Source organism: Chanos chanos, chromosome 9, assembly GCF_902362185.1.
Source record: "Chanos chanos chromosome 9, fChaCha1.1, whole genome shotgun sequence".
Classification (NCBI taxonomy): domain Eukaryota; kingdom Metazoa; phylum Chordata; class Actinopteri; order Gonorynchiformes; family Chanidae; genus Chanos; species Chanos chanos.
The window spans coordinates 26,468,558-26,491,034 of NC_044503.1; the positions used below are offsets into that span (position 1 = coordinate 26,468,558).

The 22,477-nt window shown below is 44.6% G+C and overlaps 2 protein-coding genes across 2 annotated transcripts; one reads left to right on the forward strand and one right to left on the reverse strand.

Moving 5' to 3' along the window:
* Positions 1–880: 880 nt before the first annotated feature.
* Positions 881–16,778, reverse strand: ibtk (inhibitor of Bruton agammaglobulinemia tyrosine kinase). Its single transcript, XM_030784408.1, has 27 exons — positions 16,340–16,778; positions 15,605–15,701; positions 15,194–15,318; positions 11,885–11,995; positions 11,592–11,762; positions 11,027–11,144; positions 10,747–10,927; positions 10,214–10,337; positions 9,908–10,085; positions 9,628–9,781; positions 8,813–9,463; positions 8,603–8,686; positions 8,356–8,438; positions 8,137–8,174; positions 7,866–7,962; positions 7,618–7,719; positions 7,234–7,351; positions 6,758–6,818; positions 6,538–6,659; positions 6,209–6,324; positions 5,714–5,853; positions 5,402–5,520; positions 5,100–5,195; positions 4,723–4,875; positions 4,428–4,610; positions 1,516–1,648; positions 881–1,199 (listed from the first exon to the last, which is right to left on the reverse strand). The coding sequence occupies exons 1-27, from the start codon at positions 16,661–16,663 to the stop codon at positions 1,074–1,076; spliced, it is 4,005 nt and encodes a 1,334-aa protein (XP_030640268.1). The 5' UTR covers positions 16,664–16,778; the 3' UTR covers positions 881–1,073.
* Positions 16,779–20,566: 3,788 nt separating this feature from the next.
* Positions 20,567–21,703, forward strand: tpbg (trophoblast glycoprotein). The gene has a single exon (XM_030785340.1). The coding sequence runs from the start codon at positions 20,567–20,569 to the stop codon at positions 21,701–21,703; it is 1,137 nt and encodes a 378-aa protein (XP_030641200.1).
* Positions 21,704–22,477: the final 774 nt, after the last annotated feature.

A 22,477-nucleotide genomic window follows, 5' to 3' on the forward strand; every position in this document is an offset into this window, starting at 1 on the left:
GTGTGTGTGTGTGTGTGTGTGTCTGAGTGTTTGACAGTTGTGTTGGTTAGTTTTACCCATGTTTTGATACCACATAATGGATTGGTCACTGAGGAAAACAAGGCACATTCTTACTCTGAGGTTTACACATCTTGGCTCCTCTATTGTGCATTTTCAAAAAGAAAACAGGAAGAAAAAAAAAACAAAAAAAACAAGTTAATGGATTTCTCTTGCATCAAACCCCCCTGCATGGACACAAACCAGAACGAGCAACGGAGATCTTCCACTGACGTTTTGAACCAGCAACCTTATAATCAACTAAAATCAATGTGGTCACAAAACAAAAAAACCCCAAAAAATGTTTGCTAATATTTTTATAGTATATAGACTGTATGATCTTTCATTCTTTGGCCTTCCTGGTCTTTTCTTTTTCGCGTTAGACCAGTGAGGCTGTTTTTGTTTGGCAACCTGCTCTCTCTCCCATTGCTAACGCTGGAACTTTTCTCCGTATCTTAGGCTTCACTCCCGTGAACCAGAACTGTCTCTTCATCACAATGAGTATTCTGCTTAATGTAGTTCCACATTTTTTTTTTTCATCTTAAAATATTCTTTTTTTCTTCTTCTTCTTCTCTGGGACTACATTTTCTTTGGCAACTACACCGACTTGCACATGTGGCAGTTCCTTTCTCTCTCTCTCTCTCTCTCTCGCTCCCTCTCTAATTTTTTTTTTTTTTCTCTGGTGGCTACATCCCAAATGTTTGCCTGTGACTAGAGCCGTTATGACTTCCAGTCTTTCCCCAGTGTTGGCGATTTCCTTCTTAAGGGACATATTTTAAGGTTAATACAGGAAACGAGAGAATAAGAAGCGGCGAGAAAAAAAACAAAAAAAAAAAACGACGTCGCGCGCAAGAATGCCCGAGTTGCGTAGAGGAGCCGCATCGGATCCAAACCACAGCCTGTGGAGGGAAGGGGGTGGGGTGACGGGGAGGAGGGGGGGGGGGGGTAAAACCCACTTTAATACTGAGTTCCACACAGAAGAACACGGGTGATAACATTCTTTCGGAGTTGTGCGATATGGTGCAGGGAAGCCGTCCTCAGTGTTTGTTCCAGGTCGGGGTGGCGATAGGACCCTGGGAAGTCCTCTCTATCACTATCATCTCGTCGGGGTTGTTCAAAGCTCTGTAGTGAAGCAACAGGTCCTGAATTGCTCGTTCCTCAATCTGCGGTCGCGGTCGTTTTGAGGAAGAGCGTAGAGCGAGAGAGAAGGGCATGAGAAAAAAAAAAAAAAAAGACAGAATTTTTTTTTAATCACAAAAAAAACACATGCAGAAACGCTAATACCCATTCACTTCATTAGTCTTCCTGCAAAGAAACTGAATTTTGACATGATTCCACTCTATACAAGTCACAGAGACAGTGGGAGAGAATGTGTGTGTGTGAGCGTGAGGGAGTGAGTGAGGGGGGGGGGGGGGGAGAGAGAGAGAGAGAGAGAGAGAGAGAGAGAGAGAGAGAGAGAGAGAGAGAGAGAACCATTACCTGTATCAGAGCCAGCGGTTTCTCTCGGCTGCGGATTAATGCGGCTTCTTGTTGCTTTTCCTCTTCAACAATAGAAGCGAACGTTACCGCGCCACCCACAGGAGGGCTGCCCACCGCTCCCAGCACCCACGGCCTGACGGGCAAAAGCCAGAGGTAGCGTGAGGACGTTTTCAGACGAGTTTAGCAATACCGCTTCTCATACTACTCCGCAGACGGCACCGGGCGACCTGACCTCCTCTTAAAGGAAAACAGAGAGGTTTTTGTCTCGCTTGATCCCCCAAACAGTCATCGCACCCTAACATCTGATCGAAAACGAGAAACGTCTGACTGTACGTTCTCTCTTCAGGACCAAACAGTTTTGTCTAAAAGACAATCTGGTGTTACAGATATCCAGTTTCTTAGAATAAGAACGCTGATCTAGGATCTGTCTATGCCTCTTGTGACTCTAATACATACTATTATATGCATGCGGGGGGGGGGAGCTGCGCCTAGATCAGCAATGCTCACTGGAGGCACAATTGATACGCAGAAGTTCTAGTCTAACTGACATTCAAAAACTCCATTCAGAAACACAATCCCCGCCTGAAGCCGCAGGGAAAAGAATAGCATACAACATACAGTCTTGTTCTTCCACGCGGCGCGCGCTAACACACATTCGTGGTACAGATGGATGTCTTGCCCCGGCCGTGACATATAAAACTGCCCTTATCAATAGGGATTAGGATCACAGTTAAACACGCGCAGGTACTTGGGCTTACGTTCAAGCACATAAGGCTTATATGCCTGGGGACGGAAGGAGCAGATGTGGCCGAGAGAAGCTTTGTTCGAGTCCGATATGTCTAAGATGATAGGAGATCTGCCCTGACACAAATGGGTTGACACACAGAAGTTTCCTTTGACGGCTAAGGTTTCCGTAAACCGACAAACTAAACAACCGACCAAACCGAGCGGGTGAGCAGACGCGCGTGTTTCAGGCACGTACCTGCTGTAAGGTCACAGCTGGGAACATGACAAATGGAACTGTCACATTCTACACACACGCACACACACACACACACACTGCAGAGGCTTCCTGCAGAAAGGAGGACATAGAGTGATGACCTCTCTGTGGCTCACCTCACACCCACTCACACATTAACCTCATGTCCTGGATCACTAACCTAGCCCTCTGATTGGTTTGCTGACAGACAGAAGGACAGACAATCAGACAGATGGATAGATAGATAGACAGAGACAGACCACCAGAAAGTCAGACAAAAATACAGACAGACATATAGACAGACAGACAACGAACCTATTATCATCCAAACACAGCAGCAAAAAAAAAAAAAAAAAAAAAACCCACAAGCAAAACAGAAGAAAAAAACAAAACACAAAAACCCTGCTGTATAATTTCTGTTCAGACTGATGTGCAGACTCTTTGGTAATGAATAAATAACAGCCTGATGTATTCTAGCCGTCAGTCATAATCGTCAGCGCACTCCGTCCATTAGTCTGCCGTCTGAGTGACACTCCATTCCAAATGCATTCACCTCATTTCAATCAAAAAAGCTCCGTCTTTGTCTCAGACAAAAAAAAAAAAAAAAAAAAAAAAAAACGGAATTCACCCGACAGTCTGGATTCGAAGGAAAAAAAAAAAAAAGAAAAAAGAAAGACCCTTGTGAAGGCTGCCCTGAAAAGGTCACTGTGACCTTGCGTGTCTGAGCTTATACGCTTCGAGTGATGGGCAATTTGGCAATTTTTTTTTTTACTCAGGGACAGCACGCTCTGTCCGTCTGAGAGAGGAACAGACCACTGCTTCCCTATTGTCACAGTGGGATGGAAAAGAGAAAAAAAAAATACAAGTCTCCCCTCACAACGTTTCCATAACGACAGTTTGCTACTGAGATGGAAGGGCTGATGGCCAAAATTCAAGTTCAAATCAAAAACTGTCACCAAGAATGTTTTTTTTTCTCTCCAGAAAGGTACATTTACCGGATCTGAGAAATTATTTAACGAGACCTGGGGAACCTGAAAGGTGAGCAATTCAGTTTACTAGGTTTAGAAGTCAGTTTAAACCACCTCACACACACACTCCAATCCAGTACATTCACTCCTGTGAATGTAAAAAGATTATTTAAATTGCTACCAGATATCTAACTACATACAATACCAAATGACAGTAAAAGAGGGGAACTGGTTAAGAGCAGGAATCTCTGCTAAACTAGTCTTAAAACAGACAAGTGTAGAAACGCGTCAGAGCCACCTAGTGGAGAGCAGTATAAATTACACAATGCTACTTCATCAGTGTTTCCCAGTTTGGCCATTAAAGGACTCTTTATCTGACACACCTCATTCCACTTATCGGCCAATGATCAAACCCTGTTATGTCTGGCTGACGCCTCTCTGTTATAGGAGAGACAGTTCCAGAGACTGCAGTTTTGGGACAGAATGGTGAAACACTGGTGAACAGTGATGGTGAACGGCCTTTTTTATTGCATGCAACGTTTGGAACTCACCGTGTCGCCACGTTCTTGCCACGCACGCTTGTTATTCGTTTTAAAAAGCAGATCAAGGCGGCCGCCTTCGCTATCTCAATTATCTTCTTATTACCGCAACTCCTCATTTACATCCTCAGTTAAATCTTTTATCATCCCTTTTCCGTTTGTAAGATTTTCTCTTTCCTACACATCTAATGCTTTCTCTACATTTACTGCACTATTTTGTCTTCTGTAAAGCCCAAAGATTTACAACCGCTGTATGGAGAGGCATCACAAATGAAATTTACGATCATTTAATTTGCAGGGTTGTCTACCCGAAACACTTCTTCAGGTGAAAAAAAAAAAAGAAAAAAAAAAAACGGTTTGGGGTTTTTTTTTTTGTTTGTTTTTGTTTTGTTTTGTTTTGTTTTATAGACAAAACAAGCATCTTACCCTGCTGGTTTGTCAGACTCGCTGGACTCGGAGCGTTTAAAGGTCACCCTTTTGGCACCAGCGGTGGCTCCCGGACTCCCAGCAGTCACTGGGGCACTAGGAGCAGCTTGGCCGCGTCTCTCCTCTTCCACCAAGAGCTCACGGAACGACCGCGCGGCGGGAGTGGGCTGCACCGCCGTCGCCCTGGTAACGGAGGATTGTGAGAAAAGAGTGCTATCCCAGCTGTCTCTGGGACAATCATAAAGAGCAATAAAAGAGAGAGAGAGGGGGGGGGGAGGGGTAAATAGATACTGACCATGTCTTTGGGGGCTTAGTGGGGGTGACCACTGGGGGTGATTTGGCAGATGTGCTTTCTACACTTGCTTCCTTGCTTGCAATGGCCATCATCTTCCTCTGCTTCTGAGACAGCTTGACAGGTAACGGAGAGGATTTGGTGCTTCCTCCAGACCTGTCAATTCACAGACGGGAGACAAAACGACACAGTTCACTGTCAATGCACAGACGAGAGACATAACGACATAGTTCACTTCAAGCATCTACAGGGATACGAAAAACATTCAATGAAACGCAATCCAAAATACAGCTTTGAGTCGGCAACTTTTGGCCCACCCCTGGACGGACCCTTAAATGGACCCACTTATGTGTAAATGCACGGCCTGAAGCTACACTCACAGTCCCGGGCTTTTGGGCGTGGCTCCGAGGCTCAGGGAGTTCGCTTCCATCTCCATGATGGCTCTGAAGTCAAGGACAGGGGGTGTCTGGAATGGGCTGAATTCAAAACAAACAAACAAAAAAACAATCAAACAAACTCTGATGTGTCTGATTTTAAATTTCACCACCCATAAACCACACAGAATTTTTTTTTTCTTTTGTTTTTCAACTAACATGTTTCATGATTTAATCATGAAACATCTGTGAAAACGTGTCTGTCCACCTGCTGAGAGCGAGACACGCCAAGCACGCCTTTGACTCACCTCACTTGGACTTTTGGGATGGCTTCGGGTTTGGAACATTTCAGAGGGACGACGCCTCCGTTCTTCATATTCGGGGTGTTAGGGGGAGTCTTCCCCCCGACGAGTCCAGACTTGCTCTCCTGTCACACCAAATACGTCCCAGTTAGTCACAGTTTTATTTCGCTGTATATGACATAAACCGCGAACGGTCATGCTTCTGTCCACAAGGCTTACGAACAATTTTGTATTATAGACAGTGAGTACTGAACCATAGAGGGCAGTGTGTGTGTGTGTGTGTGTGTGTGTGTGTGTGTGTGTGTATAATGTGGTTACCTGTGCGTCGTGTCTGTCCTGGAAGATGGGGGACTGGAGATCTCGGGGACTGCCCAGTCCCATGTAGCTCTCCTCAGAGTCAGACATTATCAGCTCATGAAGGGACTCCACAGAACCGACTTTCCCAGAATTCACCAAACCTAATTTACATACAGGCCAAATAGGACGCGTATGAAAATCACATTCTAATTCCCTCTCGTGCTTGCGTTCAAGTGTAACAATATAGTGACATCTCCCTGTAATGCCATCAAAAGAAAAAGAAAAAAAAAAGACACAGCTGGTTTTACGAGTCCAGGCGTAGAAAGGAGGTCCAAGAACAAACGCGAGCGAATTAGCAAAATAAACAGCTCAAAGACTGGGTGGGGGGTTGTCATACTGTTTGTAAAAGGGTATAACTAAGAGTACTGTGCGGCGTAATAGTCTGATTGTTTAGGCTGGTACCGAGTGTTTGTGTTCAGAGATGCGTTCTGATTGGTTGGAGGCAAAAGGTTTCACCTGCGGAGGAGGGCGGGCTCTGAATGACGTCGGACAGGTTGTATCCACCCGAGCTGTCAGAGCGCCGCCGCGGTTTCCTCTTGGCTTTCATCTTGGCTTTCTTCAGGAGAGTATCACTGCAGACATCCAAGAAGAGAATTAAAACACACACACACACACACACTTATTTTTACCAAAGAATCTATCCCTCTGACAACATCTAAGTATCTGAATAGCACTGAAAGGCCATGCTAGTGAGTATGTAGATTTGACACATTAGACTATATGATGGTGATGAGTGTCAGTCTATTTGATGACGTTGTGTGGTGTAGGGGGTGCAGGTGACGTACTTGTTGGTGTGGTCAGCATTGGGTTTACAGTTAATGGTGGGGTCAAACTCCTCATCTTTGTAAACGCTGAGGTCAGGAGCATTGGGATACGGAGTAATGAATCGTCTCTGCATGGCTGGGACCTGAGGAGGATGAACCATATTAGGTCACCACAGCTGGCGACTTGAGCGCCGTTAAAAAAAAAAAAAAAAAAGAGCGGGAAGCCGTCAGGTTCACTCACCATTCTCCTGTATGCTGCAGACAGCTCCAACAGCACCTCATCACTCAGTACCTCCAACGCTCTGACACAGACAAACACACACAGGTACAAACACACACACACACACAGAGGTACAAACACACACACACAGAGGTACAAACACACGCAAAAACACAGACACACAGAGGTACAAAAACACACACACACACACACACACAGAGACAGAGATACAAACAGATAGGATTGAGTCGCAATGTCCAGCGAAAAACTTCAAAGTCAAAACTCATCCCAAAAAATGATTTAATTACATTAGACTAAAGTCATGCATTCATTCGTAACATATGAAACTACCACAAAATGTTAATCCCTGTAGTTCCACTCCTTAATCATACCCCAAATGTATTCATTCATAATGAATTCATTTATATGTGAAATTTTTAATGGATGGGGTTGTGTCTGTGGGCGCCTTTAATATTCTCCAAAGGACTCAGACTCACTTGGACTCCAGCAGGGCGGCGAGGTTTAGAACAATGAACTGCAGGCACGAAAGCTTGAGCTGATCCGCGTTGTACATGGCGGAAAATTCCAGAAGCTCCGCGGCATTCTTCAGAGTCACTGAAGGGAGAGAGAGCGAGAGGGAGGATTAAAACCACATCACAGCCTCACAACTCTGTCAAAAATCAGCTTAGATAACGAGGTCTGTCCTCAAAGGGCCTGGTTTTCCCAATGTCAACTAGTCTTATACTAGTCTCAACCTAGTATACCACGATATAAAAATGAGTACTAAGAATAAGAGATGTTAAGAGTAAGAAACTGATGAAGAGTAAAGAACTGGTGAAGAGAGAGGAGGAGTGTGGGAAAAGTGGATGCGGACGACTCACAGTTTTCACTGATGGCCACTTCACAAATCTCCTTCAATCGAGTGATCAGCAGCTGATCTGCCACCACCAGCACATTACACAGAAACTCCACGTTCTGAGACTCTGCCGGGGACAAACACACACACACACACACACACACACAAACACACACACACACACACACCAGCATAAACATGGGCCCTGGAACGACAAGCTCTAGAGTTATACTCACTCACCGCGTTTAAAAAATGAGGGGGTTTGGGCGGTACCTCGTACAGTGGGCGACTCGTCCGTGTAGATGTACTCCAGGATGACCTGCAGGACTTCGCTACCAGTGGGCATTTCGAGTGCAGTACAGCTCGTGGCCTGCAGATGGCAGCACAAACACACAATCATTTCCCCTCATGACAACGGGCTAAAACAACATGTAATCGCTAAGAGCTGCTGAGAGATGTTTACACTATTTTAAAACAGTGCTGATAAAATCAAAGCCCAAACTGCATGAGGAGGGTGATGATGATCTGAACAGTGTGGCCATACCTCTATCCAGGGATTTCCCAGCATACTGTTGAAGTACTCTATAAAGGAACAAATACAAGAATGAATTAATCACAGGATATAATGGTAAACTCTACAACAAGTTGTGCCACTGGAGGCCTTACACAAGCTAACTGGCTATTCAAACCTAGTTATTAGTGAGTTACACAGACAAAAAAATTATTAAAAAAGAAAACAAACAAACAAACAAAAAACCCTTACCTAGCCGTGCACACAAGACGCACTTGTGACAGGGAAACTCCTTCCCGTCCTCTGATTTCAGGGTGACATCACAGAGGTAAGAGCTGTGGAGGAGCAGAAGGAAGAATCTTATTAAGATGAAGTTAACTCTGAACTGAAGTGGCCACTTGATCCACTTCAGCATAAATGATTACTTCTCGTGGAGGAAGAGACAACATTCCTGACCCATAATTTCCCCCCCCCCCCTTTACCCCTTCTGAAGGCTCACCATTTTTTCTGGTTGAATCTTGGTTTGTTGCCAGATTTCTTGATCGCGACGATCTTCCCATTTTCATACTTCACTCCATCCAGTCTGATAAACAACAACAAACAACAAACAACATGACGCATCTGCGATAGCCGAGCGAGCATTAGACGAATTCAACTGATTCGATCCTTGCAGCAAAAAAAAAAAAAAAAAATGGCACCAATGGCTCACCGTGCTGCGAGACTGGCCACACCCAGTTTCTTGGCCACGCCTTGAAGCACCTTCACCGGGTTGACGGTAGGTTCACTGGCTACACTTCCCTTGGCTTTTCTGCCAGACTTGGTGTTTCTGTTCTTGGGTTTGTTGCCGGCGTCGCGGGCAGAGGCCGGAAGCGATCGGTAAACCTCCAGGGCGGAGCGGCCCATCAGTCCCTCACTGAGGTTCAGATCCTGGAAGCTATGGATCAGCTGCTGATGCTGCCCTGGTTGATCTGGGTTGTGGTTCTGGGTCTGGTTCTGCCGCGGGAGACTGGGCCTGGATCCGTGGACCAGCATCTCGCAAGTGTCCATATAGATGAAGTTCAGGACTTGCTCCAGCAGCTCGGGTGAAACCTTCTCCAGGATGAGCAAGTCGCAACCCACCGCGTCCTCGCTCTTCGTCACGTCATCCTCCTCTCCCTCACTCCCCCTCCTGTGCTGCGGGAACAGCTGCTTCCGGAAGAAGTCTGAACGCTGGGACAGGATGTACTTGTGGGCAGGGAAGGTGCGGTCGCCCGCCTGAAGAGTCACGTCGTGGATGCTGTCCATCTCATCTGCCTCCGCCAGAAGCCTCTGGAAGTGTTGGGTGAACGAGGACGCCGACACCGTCGGGACCTCGTACAGACTAAACAAAGAGTCAAGAGACACACAGAGAAAAATCAACGACTCCATGCATTATGCCTCTGAACCGTTAATCTCAAGGGTTAGAGTCAACAGAAGGAAATTCAACATCAGTAAGCACATATTGCCTCTTTGGACGGCTTTCTACAGGCAGTTCGTCGTGTGTACCTGGTTTTAGGATCAGACTGTAGCGCCCCAAAGTTGCGACCTTTGGAATCCATGGTGATGCTGACGGCTCTGTGGATGTAGGGGATTCTCTCCAGTCGAATTCGCTCGTACACGCCGCCGCTCTCCGAGGGGCCGGACACCTCAATACTGCTATCTGTCACCGCACAAACCGCACACAGCATATATTGACTCAGAATCTCCCCAGATATTCCTTGACTTTTCCGAATTGACGAACGCAATTTTACTTGTGTAAAGAGAGCGTTAAACGTGTCGCGGGTACCTTTCTTGTCAACGATCTTCCTGTATTCCCCTAGCCACTGGCCGCTGAATCCCTCTCCGTCCTGAGAGACAAACATCATGCTGTTTTTACTGAGAGCGATGTCCGACATAAAGACCTGGCGTCCGTACGCCCATCGGCACGGTCTGACCGAACTGCCCGCAGAACGCCAACAAAACACCTGAGAGAAAGAGAAGAACAAACCTAATGTCAAGGGGCGGGGGGGGGGGGGGGGTTTGAGAACACCATTTACCATCTACTCTACATTTCAGTAAATGTTTCTCTGACTCCTAACCAGTAATCACTGACCCTTCCAGCTTCATCCAGGACTAGAATAGACACCTTCTCTCCACCACCCTCGTTCAGGACTTGGGGATCCACACGATGGTCCAAACTACCCCCGCTGACAACGACCTTCTTGATGTTCAGCTGCCTGGAGGAAGAAGCATATGGAACATACATCGGAACAAATACAGACACTTCCAATGAATGCAGGCTGACATAACGTTAGCCTTTGAATTCAAAGCACCAAATAATGTGCTAGCAGTATGTTTCCGAGCTTCAGTAGGGTCAGGCAAGACTACATTGTATCTGGCATGGAAAAGTTGCACAGTTATACTGCAGTTCACCTTTGTATAACAGATTTACTAATAATAGTTGAAGACCAACAACACGGAATATATTTTTCACAAGTTGGGCCTAAATTAGAACCACAGAGGTGTTTCAGTTGCTCAGTATGACATGTCACATGGAGGTTTAACACAGCCTTTCCATTTTGGGTGTTTGTCAAGGTCACTCTCTTGCTCTTTTTCTCTCTCTCTCTCTCGTGTTCTTTCACTCACTTTGAAGCCAGTTTTTTGCACTGGTAGTCAGCCAGCAGGTACAGGTCCCCTTTTTCCGTGGCGCACACAGTGGCTCCGTTGCTGGCCGCTACCGTGGCAATGGTGACGTCCTTATGGTGCAAGGCCGAAACTTGTCGGGGAGTGGTCACGCACTTCTCTCCGTTTGGGTCCATGAGGTAACCTGAAAATATCAGCAGTCGGACATGAGCGCTTCCCAGTTCCACGAACTTGCATAAAGTTTTGTCTAAACACACAGACATCTACATTGTTGGATCCTTACCCAGCTGTCCCCCGTTTAGTCCGAGAGTGTAAACGGCATCTCTGGTCCACAGGACCGTGTGAAACCTCGCGGCTGCCACGCCTATAACAGTCTTTCCTCTCAGAATCTTGTAGAACATCTAACACACGTTGTCAAAAGACAGAGGGGACGCAAAGGGAACAAGTCATCAAAATACATCCTTGCAAGAAAATCATTTTCATATTCATATTCATTTCATATTTCATTATGAACCTAACAGACTTGGCATCCTACTTTTTAAATGCGAAAATGCTGGACTGCGCTGGATTTTCGTTTTTACAACACGTCGCTTTCTCATGTAAAAACATCAAAGTCCAGACTTCTTTTTTTTTTTTTTTTGTTAAATTACGGTCAATGCTGACACATCCTGGGTAGAACCGTACATAGTTTTTGATACCAACAAATTCAAAAAGCCAAAATAACAATCACAAAAGACAACGTTGTGAAGCAAGCTTAAGGGTTCTCTCCACATGTACGTGTCTCGCTCTACTCTCATTCGGACTACACCATGACGTTCCCAAACTTGGCGCGTGGTTCTGTCTCTCACCGGTTTGGGCAGCGGGCTGGCCGCGGGTGGCGGGCTGAGACCGAGCTGGTGAAAAGTATTGAGTCCGAAGGTGTAGACGTAGCCTTCCTCCGTCAGCACCACCGTGTGATCCCTGGCTGCCGCGATCTGACAGCAGTGATGGGACAGAAGTCCCTCCACCACCTTGGGAACCTAAAACGTTGAGAGCGCGGTCAGGGACAGCAAACAGATGGGAGAAAGGGACCGGGGTAAAAAGATTTACGGGCTAAAGAAGAGGAATAGGGAAGAGCAGGCAGGACGGACTAGGGCCTCACCAGATACGTCTGCTCGTCCCCGTGTCCGAGGCGTCCTCCCTGGCCGTGCCCACAGGTAAAGACCTCCCCTTTTTGGGACAGAAACACAGAATGGAACTTGCACAGCACAACCTGGGAAACAGAAACACAGAAACACACACACACACACATTAAAACATGATGAACAAACCCCAAATTGTTACTTAATAAAATGAAAACTTGAGATGAACATGCATGAGACAATACAGCAGTAGAAAGGGGGCACAAAAAAAAAAACCTGTGTAAAACACAGGGGTGCAGCTTGTTCATATTGAAATATCAGTTTGGTGACTATTCCTGAATGGCAGAATCAACGAGGAAGGTTTATATCTTGACATTTTGTGGTTTGACCTGTGTGGGATTCAGTAAGCCTGGTTCCTTGGCTTTCAGTGAGGCCAATGTTTGCCCTTTTTTGTGCCTGGCACCCTGGCCTCCTGGGGAGGTGTGCAGTGGTTTAGTGGGGTAGAGCTGAGCTGTGTGGAGCTGTAAGTGGAGGAGAAGAGCCCAGGCCAACATCATGACTAATGCAAGGCCCTACTCAAAACCTACACACGGGCGAGAGATGTTCCGTAAAGTGTTCCAACCCGTGCCAACAGAACGTCTCGCTCACAATCACACACACTGACACACACACACAAACACACACACAGTCTCTCACTCTCTCTCCCACATACACAAACACACTGTCTCTTTCTCTCTGTGTCTCTGTCTCCGTCTCTCTCTCTCACACACACATACACATACACACACACACACACACACACACACACACACACAGACACTGACACACTGACACACACACACAGTCTCTCACTCTCTCTCCCACATACACAAACACACTGTCTCTGTCTCTCTGTGTCTCTGTCTCCGTCTCTCTCTCTCTCTCACACACACACACACAGACACACACACGCCCTGTCTCTTTCTCTCTGTCTGTCTGTCTCTCCCTCATTCACAGATACACACACACACAAAAAAAACAAGCTTATTTAATTCAGGTTACGTTATTTTGGAATTAATATTTAACTTTCAGCATCTGCTAAGCAGCGCGGTCTCAAGCATAATACCCCACTGTCCGTCCATGCATGTGGGCATCAAGAGGTTGGCAAGAGGGCAGGAAACGCGATCTGGAGCGCCAGACAATAAGTACCATCAAACACATTTGCATGTCTCCTATTATGCCCCGGTCAAACGGGGTTTTCAGAGTTTAATGAGTGTAAGTACACTACCGCCCATGTGGCTCATGGGTATTTTACAGGATCAAACGGTATCAGCGAAGCAGGCCCGTACTTGTTCCTCTATGAGTACCAATGAAAGGTGATGTCAGTCAAAGGACAAAAGGCCTGACAGATGAGGATCGGTAAAACTACCCCCTTGACGTGGTTACAATGCCGTTATCCAAACGTGCGTTAAGTATCCTTGCGGATAATTAACTACTCAGAAACGAGTAGTGAATAAAAATGTGAATGAAATGGCTTTGCTCAGAAGAAAACAGCGAAAGCAACGAGTTTGGAATTCGTCGGCACAGGACCCGACATTCACCTGGACGCAGTGCAAATATACGTTAGAAAAAAAAAAAATCTTATCGAAGCACTGTTTTGTTTCCTACGTCTGTTAATAAGTTCAAAGCGGTGCATAATTTGATGATAAAATTTCAAAGACACTACCCGTTTGTCTCAACCAATGAAACGCACTCGTGCGAAGGGAACGGGACTGAGATAGATTGAGGTCATTAGTCAAGACTGACAAGACACACCGAAACAAAAGTAAAGAGAAGTGTAACATCACAAAGGAAGGAGTGCCAGCGCTTGTGATCAAACCACCGGCGCGGTGTGGACGGTTTGAAACCGTAGAGCAGACGACACGACCAGGTATCTTTCATTCGGCTGCCAGACAAAAAAAGCCCGCTGCCGCATGCTCCGTGCAACCCGAGCTCGCAAATGAAGCCCCTGTCCTGCTACACTCGTTCAGTCCTTCATTCACTCATTCGTTCTCTTACTCACACTCTTTCTCTCTCTCTCTCACACACACACACACACACCTCTTCTTTCCAAAATCTAAATCCACGTTCAAAGGAAGACAAAAGAAACGGTGCAACACGTTCTATATCACGTTACCCCCTCCTCATACAGAGATATCTCTCTCCCTCTCTCTCCCTCTCTCTCTCCCTCTCTCTCTCCCTCTCTCTCTCCCTCTCTCTCTCTCTCTCTCTCTCTCCTGGTTTGTCGGTGCGAAAGGGCAGCCAAGAGTGCTGTGATAACAGAGGCCCAGTTTCTGCTGTTTTTAGCGTACGCGCCGTCACGAATCGCACTCAGCAAGAGGTCAACACCTACCACAGCACAGCGTTACTGTAGAGTGAAGAGAACCTTCTAGAAAGATTTCATAACACACACACACACACACACACAGTGTGTCCGAAATATTTTGATCTGAAGATCTTATTTGTATCTAAATTATAACTAAAGATCTGTCTGATGTTGTTTACTTTAGTCAGGCACAGCTGCACGCCTGATCAAGTTGCTCAAAGAGGCAGCAAACAGCTGTTTATAAACAGATTCATCATGATAAATATAGCAACACTAGTCCGGATCAAAAGAAAAAAAAAGAAAAACTACAAGAGTGAAATACACGTGACAAGCATTCCTGTCTTCCCAATTTTATACTACGAATAGTCAAATCACGTCTAAGGAGATATCCCTATTTAAACCTTCTTTTTGTCGTATACATAAAGTAATTTTAAGACAAAGATGAAAAAAAAAATAGAAAAAAAAACATCCTAACACCAACCATCCATGAGAAAAAAAACAAAACAAAACAAAAAAAATCAACAAAGGGAATCCTTAACACAAAGAGCGAAGTTCATTATTCTCCTGTTTCTTCGGTGGACTCCTGTGGGAACCTCCAGGTGAGATGTAGCAAAAAAAGCACCGTAGAGGCGCCATAGAGACCCGACTAAATGCCTCTTCTCCCAGCAGCACTCTGAAAACTCTCACGAGAGGTTGTGTTTTTTCGACGACGTCCCTGGCGAGGAGTCGGTTAACTGGGAAACGCGAGTCAAAGGCCTGTTTTCACGCACCTCTTGTTTTTACAGAAACCCCTGGCGAATTAAAGGCCGTGATCATTTGCTAGAAACTTCAGGAAAGAAGATTATAACGTGACGAGAAGGTAACAAGAGGTGCTGGATTAGCAGGGACTGGCATCACGGTACCAGCTGAACACAGAGCCTCGCTGCCTCCTAACACACAGAGGGCTGCGTTACGGCAAACGCAGTTTCGGCCTTAACGCAATTACCTGCTTAATGTAAACCCCCGTTCTCGCAAACAGGTCCACGATTTCAGGATGGTGTCTGCTCTGCTGATTTCCATGGCCCAGACTGAAGTTTGTGTTGCTTCCCCAAGTGTAGACTTCAGTAGGATCTGTATTGACCATATAAATGTAACAATTAATTAAAAAAATAATAATAATAATAATAGACAAACACTATCATTATTATTTTCATTCAACACAAGAATATGTAGCTTCAGAAGAAGAGTATGACACTCTGAATGGGAATGTTACTTCCTTCAACTTGCATCTGGTCTAGTATAAAACTTAGTGATGGCACTTCTGTCACGGACAGCAAATTAAAGCGTCTGCTTAATGAATAAATGTAGGCCAAATGCAATGTAAATGTTCAGAGGGAAACATTTTAACGTCAGTCACCAGTGGTCCTGAAAACAACATGGGCTGGGCGGTCCTTCATCGTGAGGTCCAAAACCGATAACCCCTCTCTGTCTTGGGTAGAAAGCACTCCGCCATGCTGGAACACAAAAGTATTTATGACTTCACCACCAAGGTCATATAAATCTCTCTTTTTTTTAACGTGGCATAGTTTTGAACACAGATGTGACATAACGATACTGAATTAGTTTCTTATCTTAATTACAATTACTATTCCCAGTCTACCTTGTAAATCCTCGACAGCCAACAACAAAATTCCAGTTTACATCTATCAGTTTATGAGATGGGGCCGCAGTGGAAAATGAGAAGCTTAATGCTCCACCGAGAACGAGAGGCAAAAATCTTCCATTATCGCTGATGATAGAATTTCAAGGATCATCAGCTAAAGTAGTACGGTTTCAAAGGTTTAAAAAAGATAGCGAGACCCCAGAAGGCAATGAGTCAGTTACTTTGCTCTGAAAACACGTGAAACTTTGGGAACACAACATAAAACTGTGTGTCATTATAACACGATCCATAACTAAATGACAGACATTCAAGATAAAGAATACAAAACAAAACACACACGCACACACACACACACTCAGACACACACAGAATTCTTAGAGCCCTGATAGAGACATATTAAGTAATTAATTAATTCACTTCCACAATGTAACCATCTTCACACAAGTTACTCTATCGTCAGTTTGATAAAACCGGATCACGGCGGGTCACCTTGATGAGGGCCATAAGGCAGTGGATTTGCCCGTAGAAGGCGCTTCGGTGCAGGGCCGTCCAGCCCGACTCTTTGTCCTTGACCAGGATGTCGGCCTTCTTGCTGTCCAGGAGCCACTCCAGCAGGGCTCGCTTACCCAGAGACGCCGCCAGGTGAAGGGCGGTGCGGCCGAAGTCGTCCCGAAGCGTGGCGGCGTTGTAGCAGTGAGCCGACAGGAAGGACCTCAGCTTCCCCTCCGAACCCCCCGTCATAGCCGCCACCACCTCCCGGGCGTGACGCGGGGAACGGCATTTCGGGGTGCAGTCTGGAGCGATTAGACTCATCCCGACGACCTCAAGCGCACACACGCTCGCTCTCTCTCTCTCTCTCTCTCTTTCACCAAAACACTGAACCCCAACACCTCCCTCCCTAAATCCCCTCCTTTACTAACACCCCCCCCCCCTTCTAACACTCAGACACCCAAACTCAACACACTCTTCCACAACCCTTAGGTGAGAAAAGCTTGCCAAAAAAAAAAGACCCTAACAAAACAAAACCAAAAAAAAACAAAACCCCAAAGTTTTAAAGCATTAAATGGTAAAGAATGTTGTAGCTGCACTACAGAACTCTGCACTTAGAACTGAAGAGGTGGCCCTCTGTGCTCTCATGTATTTTTGGGGTGCTAGGATAGTGCTTGTGTACAGAGTTCCACTGCACCCTAGCAACCCCAGGGTCAAGGTTCACACCTCTCAGTCCACCATGTCCACGTTGACGCCAACACTTACCTGTGCCTTAGAGGCCATAAATGGCATTGAAAAATTGATAAATCCTATTTTTTTTTTTCTTTTGTTACAAAACTTTATAAATATATGTTATATGTTCCCAAAAAAATAATTTCCCTATGTCTTGTCTAGCGTAATTTACAAGAAAGGCAACAATTCCAACCAAAACCACCAATAGAGTCCTTTCAAAATGTCCATTCAGAGTAAGGGGAGAGTCCCCTTCCCCTCCAAACACTTTGACTTCTTAAGCCTCCATAATTGTCAGAGGTACCTGAGAAAACAAGAATGGAGAGCGTGTAAACGCTAAGAAGTTAATGAGACAGATCCTTTGGGGGGGGGGGGGTTCCCAAGTACATGGTTTAGTGACGGGGGGGGGGGGGTCCAAGTACGTGGTTTAGTGACTAACCCAAATAAGTTAGCCTAACTCACAGTAAGTAGTAAACCTCCTAATAGAAGACCACTATGGCTTTGTTCTGCTACGAGAATGAAGCAATAGGGCTCTTCTTTTAGGAGGTTTATGAGGTTTGGGACCTTAACATAGGTCAAAACAGTCACATTCTTAATGATACATTTATTTTGACCCCAATTTCAGAATTTCTAATGTTGCAATTGTGATGTCTCACAGTTCAATTATTTTTCTCAAAATGTTCCAACTGACTCGTGACAGGCTGAACATGGCTGGGCCTGCAAGATCTCTTGTTGTCGATACTACAGTCTACCCAACTTTGGAGTGCCCCTCTTAACGACTGCGACGCGGACCCCTATTACCGGAATAGGAGGAGGATCGTAAACTCGGACAGGATAAGGTCAAGAGTGCACTAGGTCCAAATCCACAGATATTTTACAAGGCAACAAGGTACAGGATGCGAGTCACTCCCAACAGACCGTGCTTTTCTTTCCCTCAGGGACACGGACCAGGTACAGAGAAACTTCAACTTCAGGATAGCGAAAGCGTCATTCAGAACATATATCAGATCAATGTGCCAAAAAAAGTGTACGGTCTCCATTACATCACGTTACACATAAATTACAACAGTCTTGGCAGTTGGCAAACTCACCCTCTGTAACTGTGACACACAGCCTACAGGGCTCTGCAGACATTTTTAATGCTTAGAAATACATGACACAAGAAATAAAACAATGCAACGCATAAAGTGAGATCAACGGTTGGTTTACACCCTGGTCAAATGTCCAGGTAACGTTCACCCTTCCTTTGTTAAGCTACGGAGATAACGTTAGCCAAGTTAGCTGCAAACAGTTTTACTTCATATGGCCAAGATAATCCCAGCTGGTTTCTGTTAGCACTGAGCTAGACCGTCGCATACCCCGAATACAAGTGATATGTAGGTCATTTGAACTTAGCACATAACTGACCAGATCATTTTTTATCAGAAATATGTCTTAAAATATATGCATTAGTGTAGAATGACTGATACAACATCGTTTACTACGTTAGAGTAACGCTAACCTCTCACTGCAAAAGGGACAGGCTGCCCGGCTCCCATTGCTTACCTGCTGCTAGATGAAGATGAAAGCAGAGTACGAGCTTCTCTCGACCTCACAAGTCCAGAACGACATCTTTAGTGACAAATTTTCACTTCCAAAAAATGATAGTTGTGGAGTTCTGGTAATGGCATACCAGTTAGGTAAGACTCCAAGTGCATTAGCAAACACGGGTCAACAAGAAGAGCTCTGATTGGCTTTCGAATCTTGTATCCTCCTCTTTGATTGGATCGTGAGCTTTAAACGACACTACGATCCTTAAAAGGATCCCAGAGTTGCTAACAAAATTCAGTGAAACTTACCCGACATTCAGAGACAAATATCTACTTTTCTAGTTTAGAGACACAACTTATTCGTAATATGTGCAAGTAAAACAGATATGCATGGGTGGGGGCTACAGTTGCTGCCCGTACCGTATGGCATTCTCTGATAGCGCAGAGCACCGCCAAAGCTTGGCAAAATGACAAGGGAGTCCCTTCACTTACGTCATTTACAGAGATAAATTAATTCCTCGAGACACAACGGTATTCACACAAATATGAACATGAACCAGTGGTAGGACACAGAGACGTACTTTTGGCATTATATGCCAACCTCACGAATGCTATTGGTGACTCTGAATCATGAGACTGTACTTGTTCGAAAAACTGCCCTCTTATAATTTTCTAAGCTTAGATAGTGTATCAGTCATACCCCGCTACGTTCTCGCAGGCAAACTTTAAGGAAAAAGATCATTGGAGGAAGGGAAGTTGGTGAATTTATAATAATGGTCACTTAACATGGTCACTCAAAAAGGCCGCTGTTATGAACATAGAAATGTTGACTATCAATATTAATGACAAGATTTGGGTGTGTGAAGGATGGATCATAATGATGACATTTATACGTTTTTTGCTGTTCATCAGTTTTGCCTTTGTTTGTTCTTGAGCTATAAGAACGAAAGATTATGAAAAGAATAGAACTGGCTTAAAAATAACATGTTTCTTCCTTTTAGGCCACTTAATGCTGCATCTGGCACGAACTTCATGTGAGAAAAATGGAAAAAGAAATAGAAAAATGGGGGAGCGAGCATGGAGAGAGAGAAAATTTCCAACCGAGTGTGAATTTGCAAATCAGGAACAAGAATGACTGGCCTGCTCCACGTTCTTCTACACAAATTGAGTTCGTAATATAAAATAATATATAGAATTCTTACTTATGTTTTAATCCTTAGGTTGCATGTGAACTAAACAGTAAAACACGAGAAGAAAATGCACCATATGTGTATTGGACAAATTTAATAGCGTAGGTGAGCTGTTCAAAATGATTACGTATTCCAATGTCTCGTATTACACTTCCCTCCATGACAATAATGGTACAGCCCAAGAAGGGGCTCGCGCTGAGGATTCGGGAGAGGGATATTTCCAAAGAACCCGCTGGTTGACGTGGATTGGGAAGACATAAGTGCAACTCTAACCGACGTGAGAATACGAGCAGTTTTGTGGAAAATAGTATATTTTGAAATATCGGGAAATTCGACAACACTGTCAAGATCATAAAGACACTTTTCGCTGGATATTCAAAATTGGTCTTGTCTCATGTATATGGTCCTAAGACTCAACTTTCGGATGTAACTGATGAACAAGTAAAATACTGGTCTTATCAAAACTTGAGGAAGAGGATGAATTTTGGGTAGGTTAATTTAAGACTGATCAAGTATATCGATTCCTTCATTTTTATCGCATGCTGTAGGCTATTTGACATTTTTTTCATGGACTTGGAATCTTGACAATTCTTTCAGCTGGAAAGACCTGCCTAATAAACTAATGTGTGTGTTCTGCGGGAATTCGACCTGGCTAGCCCACGTTTGAAGGAGGAACATTTTTATATGAGCAAAATCGACCATATGGACGTTTATAAATACGCACAAAGTGCGCCGTCTCACCTTAATCTGATTTGACTGTTTTGTAGATACACACAAAAATGCATGAAGTTGGCTCTTTGTCTTGGTTGAATGTTGCGAAATACCAGGTCGATGTCGGCCAGTTCAGTTTGGGTGTTATTTTTCTTCTGTTTTTCAGTATTGTCCCATCTTCAGCATGTCCTGATAAGTGTGTTTGTAATGCTACTACAGTGCAATGCCTGAATCAAAACCTAGTGGAAATTCCCCGACCTCTTCCCACAAACACTGAGACTTTAATTGTTACGGGTAACAATATTTCTCGTCTCACGAATGACTCTTTCCCTGTGCGTCTGGAGTACTTGACCAAACTTAACTTATCTGGGAACGGTATCGAGCAAGTGGATCCTGAAGCGTTTACTAATCTTCCAAACCTCGTATTGTGTGAACTAAGCAACAATAACATAAGAGAGTTCAGTCCCGACGCTTTTTCCAAGGACAACAAGATTGAAAAACTAATTATGAGCAGATCTGTCTACAGCTCCTCATATGTAGATGTGATTTCAAAGCTTCTCAGACGCACAACTCGTGTCACCCACCTCGTTTTGTCCAACAATGACTTGCCTATCCTTCCTCCTGATATGTTTAGCAATTTGTCCAGTCTTAGTGTGTTGGACTTGAGGAACAATTCTATTGTTGATCTGAAGAATGTGTATTTAGGGAACAGAGAACTTACAAAACTTGACCTGCAGGACAATAGTTTGAAAGTGCTATACAATAGCACACTACAGAATTTCAGCCTTTCCAAACTGGAGGTCACGTTAAGTGGAAACCCTTGGTTTTGTGACTGTAATATGGCAGATATGTTGGTTTGGCTAAATACACATGACCAAGTTGTTGACAAAATGGATTTGTCGTGCACCAGTCCCGAGAATCTCAACCAATCGAAACTTTTGCAGCTGGCGTCCTCTCAACTCCAGTGCAAATTCTCCGGAAACATGAAAAACGTTCTGGAAACCTCTTATGTGTTTCTTGGCATGGTACTGGCCCTCATTGGGGTGATCTTTCTCCTGGTCTTGTACCTCAACCGAAAAGGTATCAAGAGATGGATGCATAACATTCGAGATGCATGCAGGGACCACATGGAAGGGTACCATTACAGGTACGAAATAAACACAGATCCAAGGCTCGCCAACCTCAGTCTCAACTCGGATGTGTGATGAAGAGGTTGCAGACTAGGTGAGGGAGAGAGACACAGAGAAAAAATGACTCACGCGTTCTGACACAGTGACTCAGCTGTGGCTTTTGCATGATTATATCCCTTTACTTTCCAAGAAAATTATTTTCTGGTATGTATAATCTCAAACCCATGCCATATACGACAGGGAAGTATCTGCAGCTGTGTTTGATCCGGTCTCTTCACTCTGTGATACCTGCCAATGTGGTCTTCCCTTCCTTTTGTTGATGTTGTGCAATACTGCATGAATTTGGATTTCATGGCACAGAATTTTCACATCCAGGGGAGTGTTTCAGATGCTGCATTAAAAAAACAAACAAACAAACAAAAAAAAAAAACGAACTGTAAGGACTGTACAGTTTTTTTTTGTCGTTCTCTGCTTGATGAGTGGCTGAAAAAGCACTTTGACATATAATATAAAACGTCTTTAAATAATAATCCCAAAATTTACAGTATCCCTTTTGCCGCAAAACCTTGCTGCCCCTCGCAAGACTTGCTTTGTTCTTGCTGATATGCCTGCAGCTGTGTTTACCTGTGTTGTTGTTGTTGTTGTTGTTTTTTTAATGCATCTGATATCATTATATCTGTATTGGATTATATTCATAGTTGCTTTCAATTTTTATATTCATATTTGTTAAGTGGACATGGATTTAACAAAATCTCGTGAGAATGACGATGCCCATCTGAATAAAAAGGCCTTTGCATTCCTCTGTTTTCTCTCGTTTTCAGTTTCTGAACTAAGACAGTATGGTGTTCA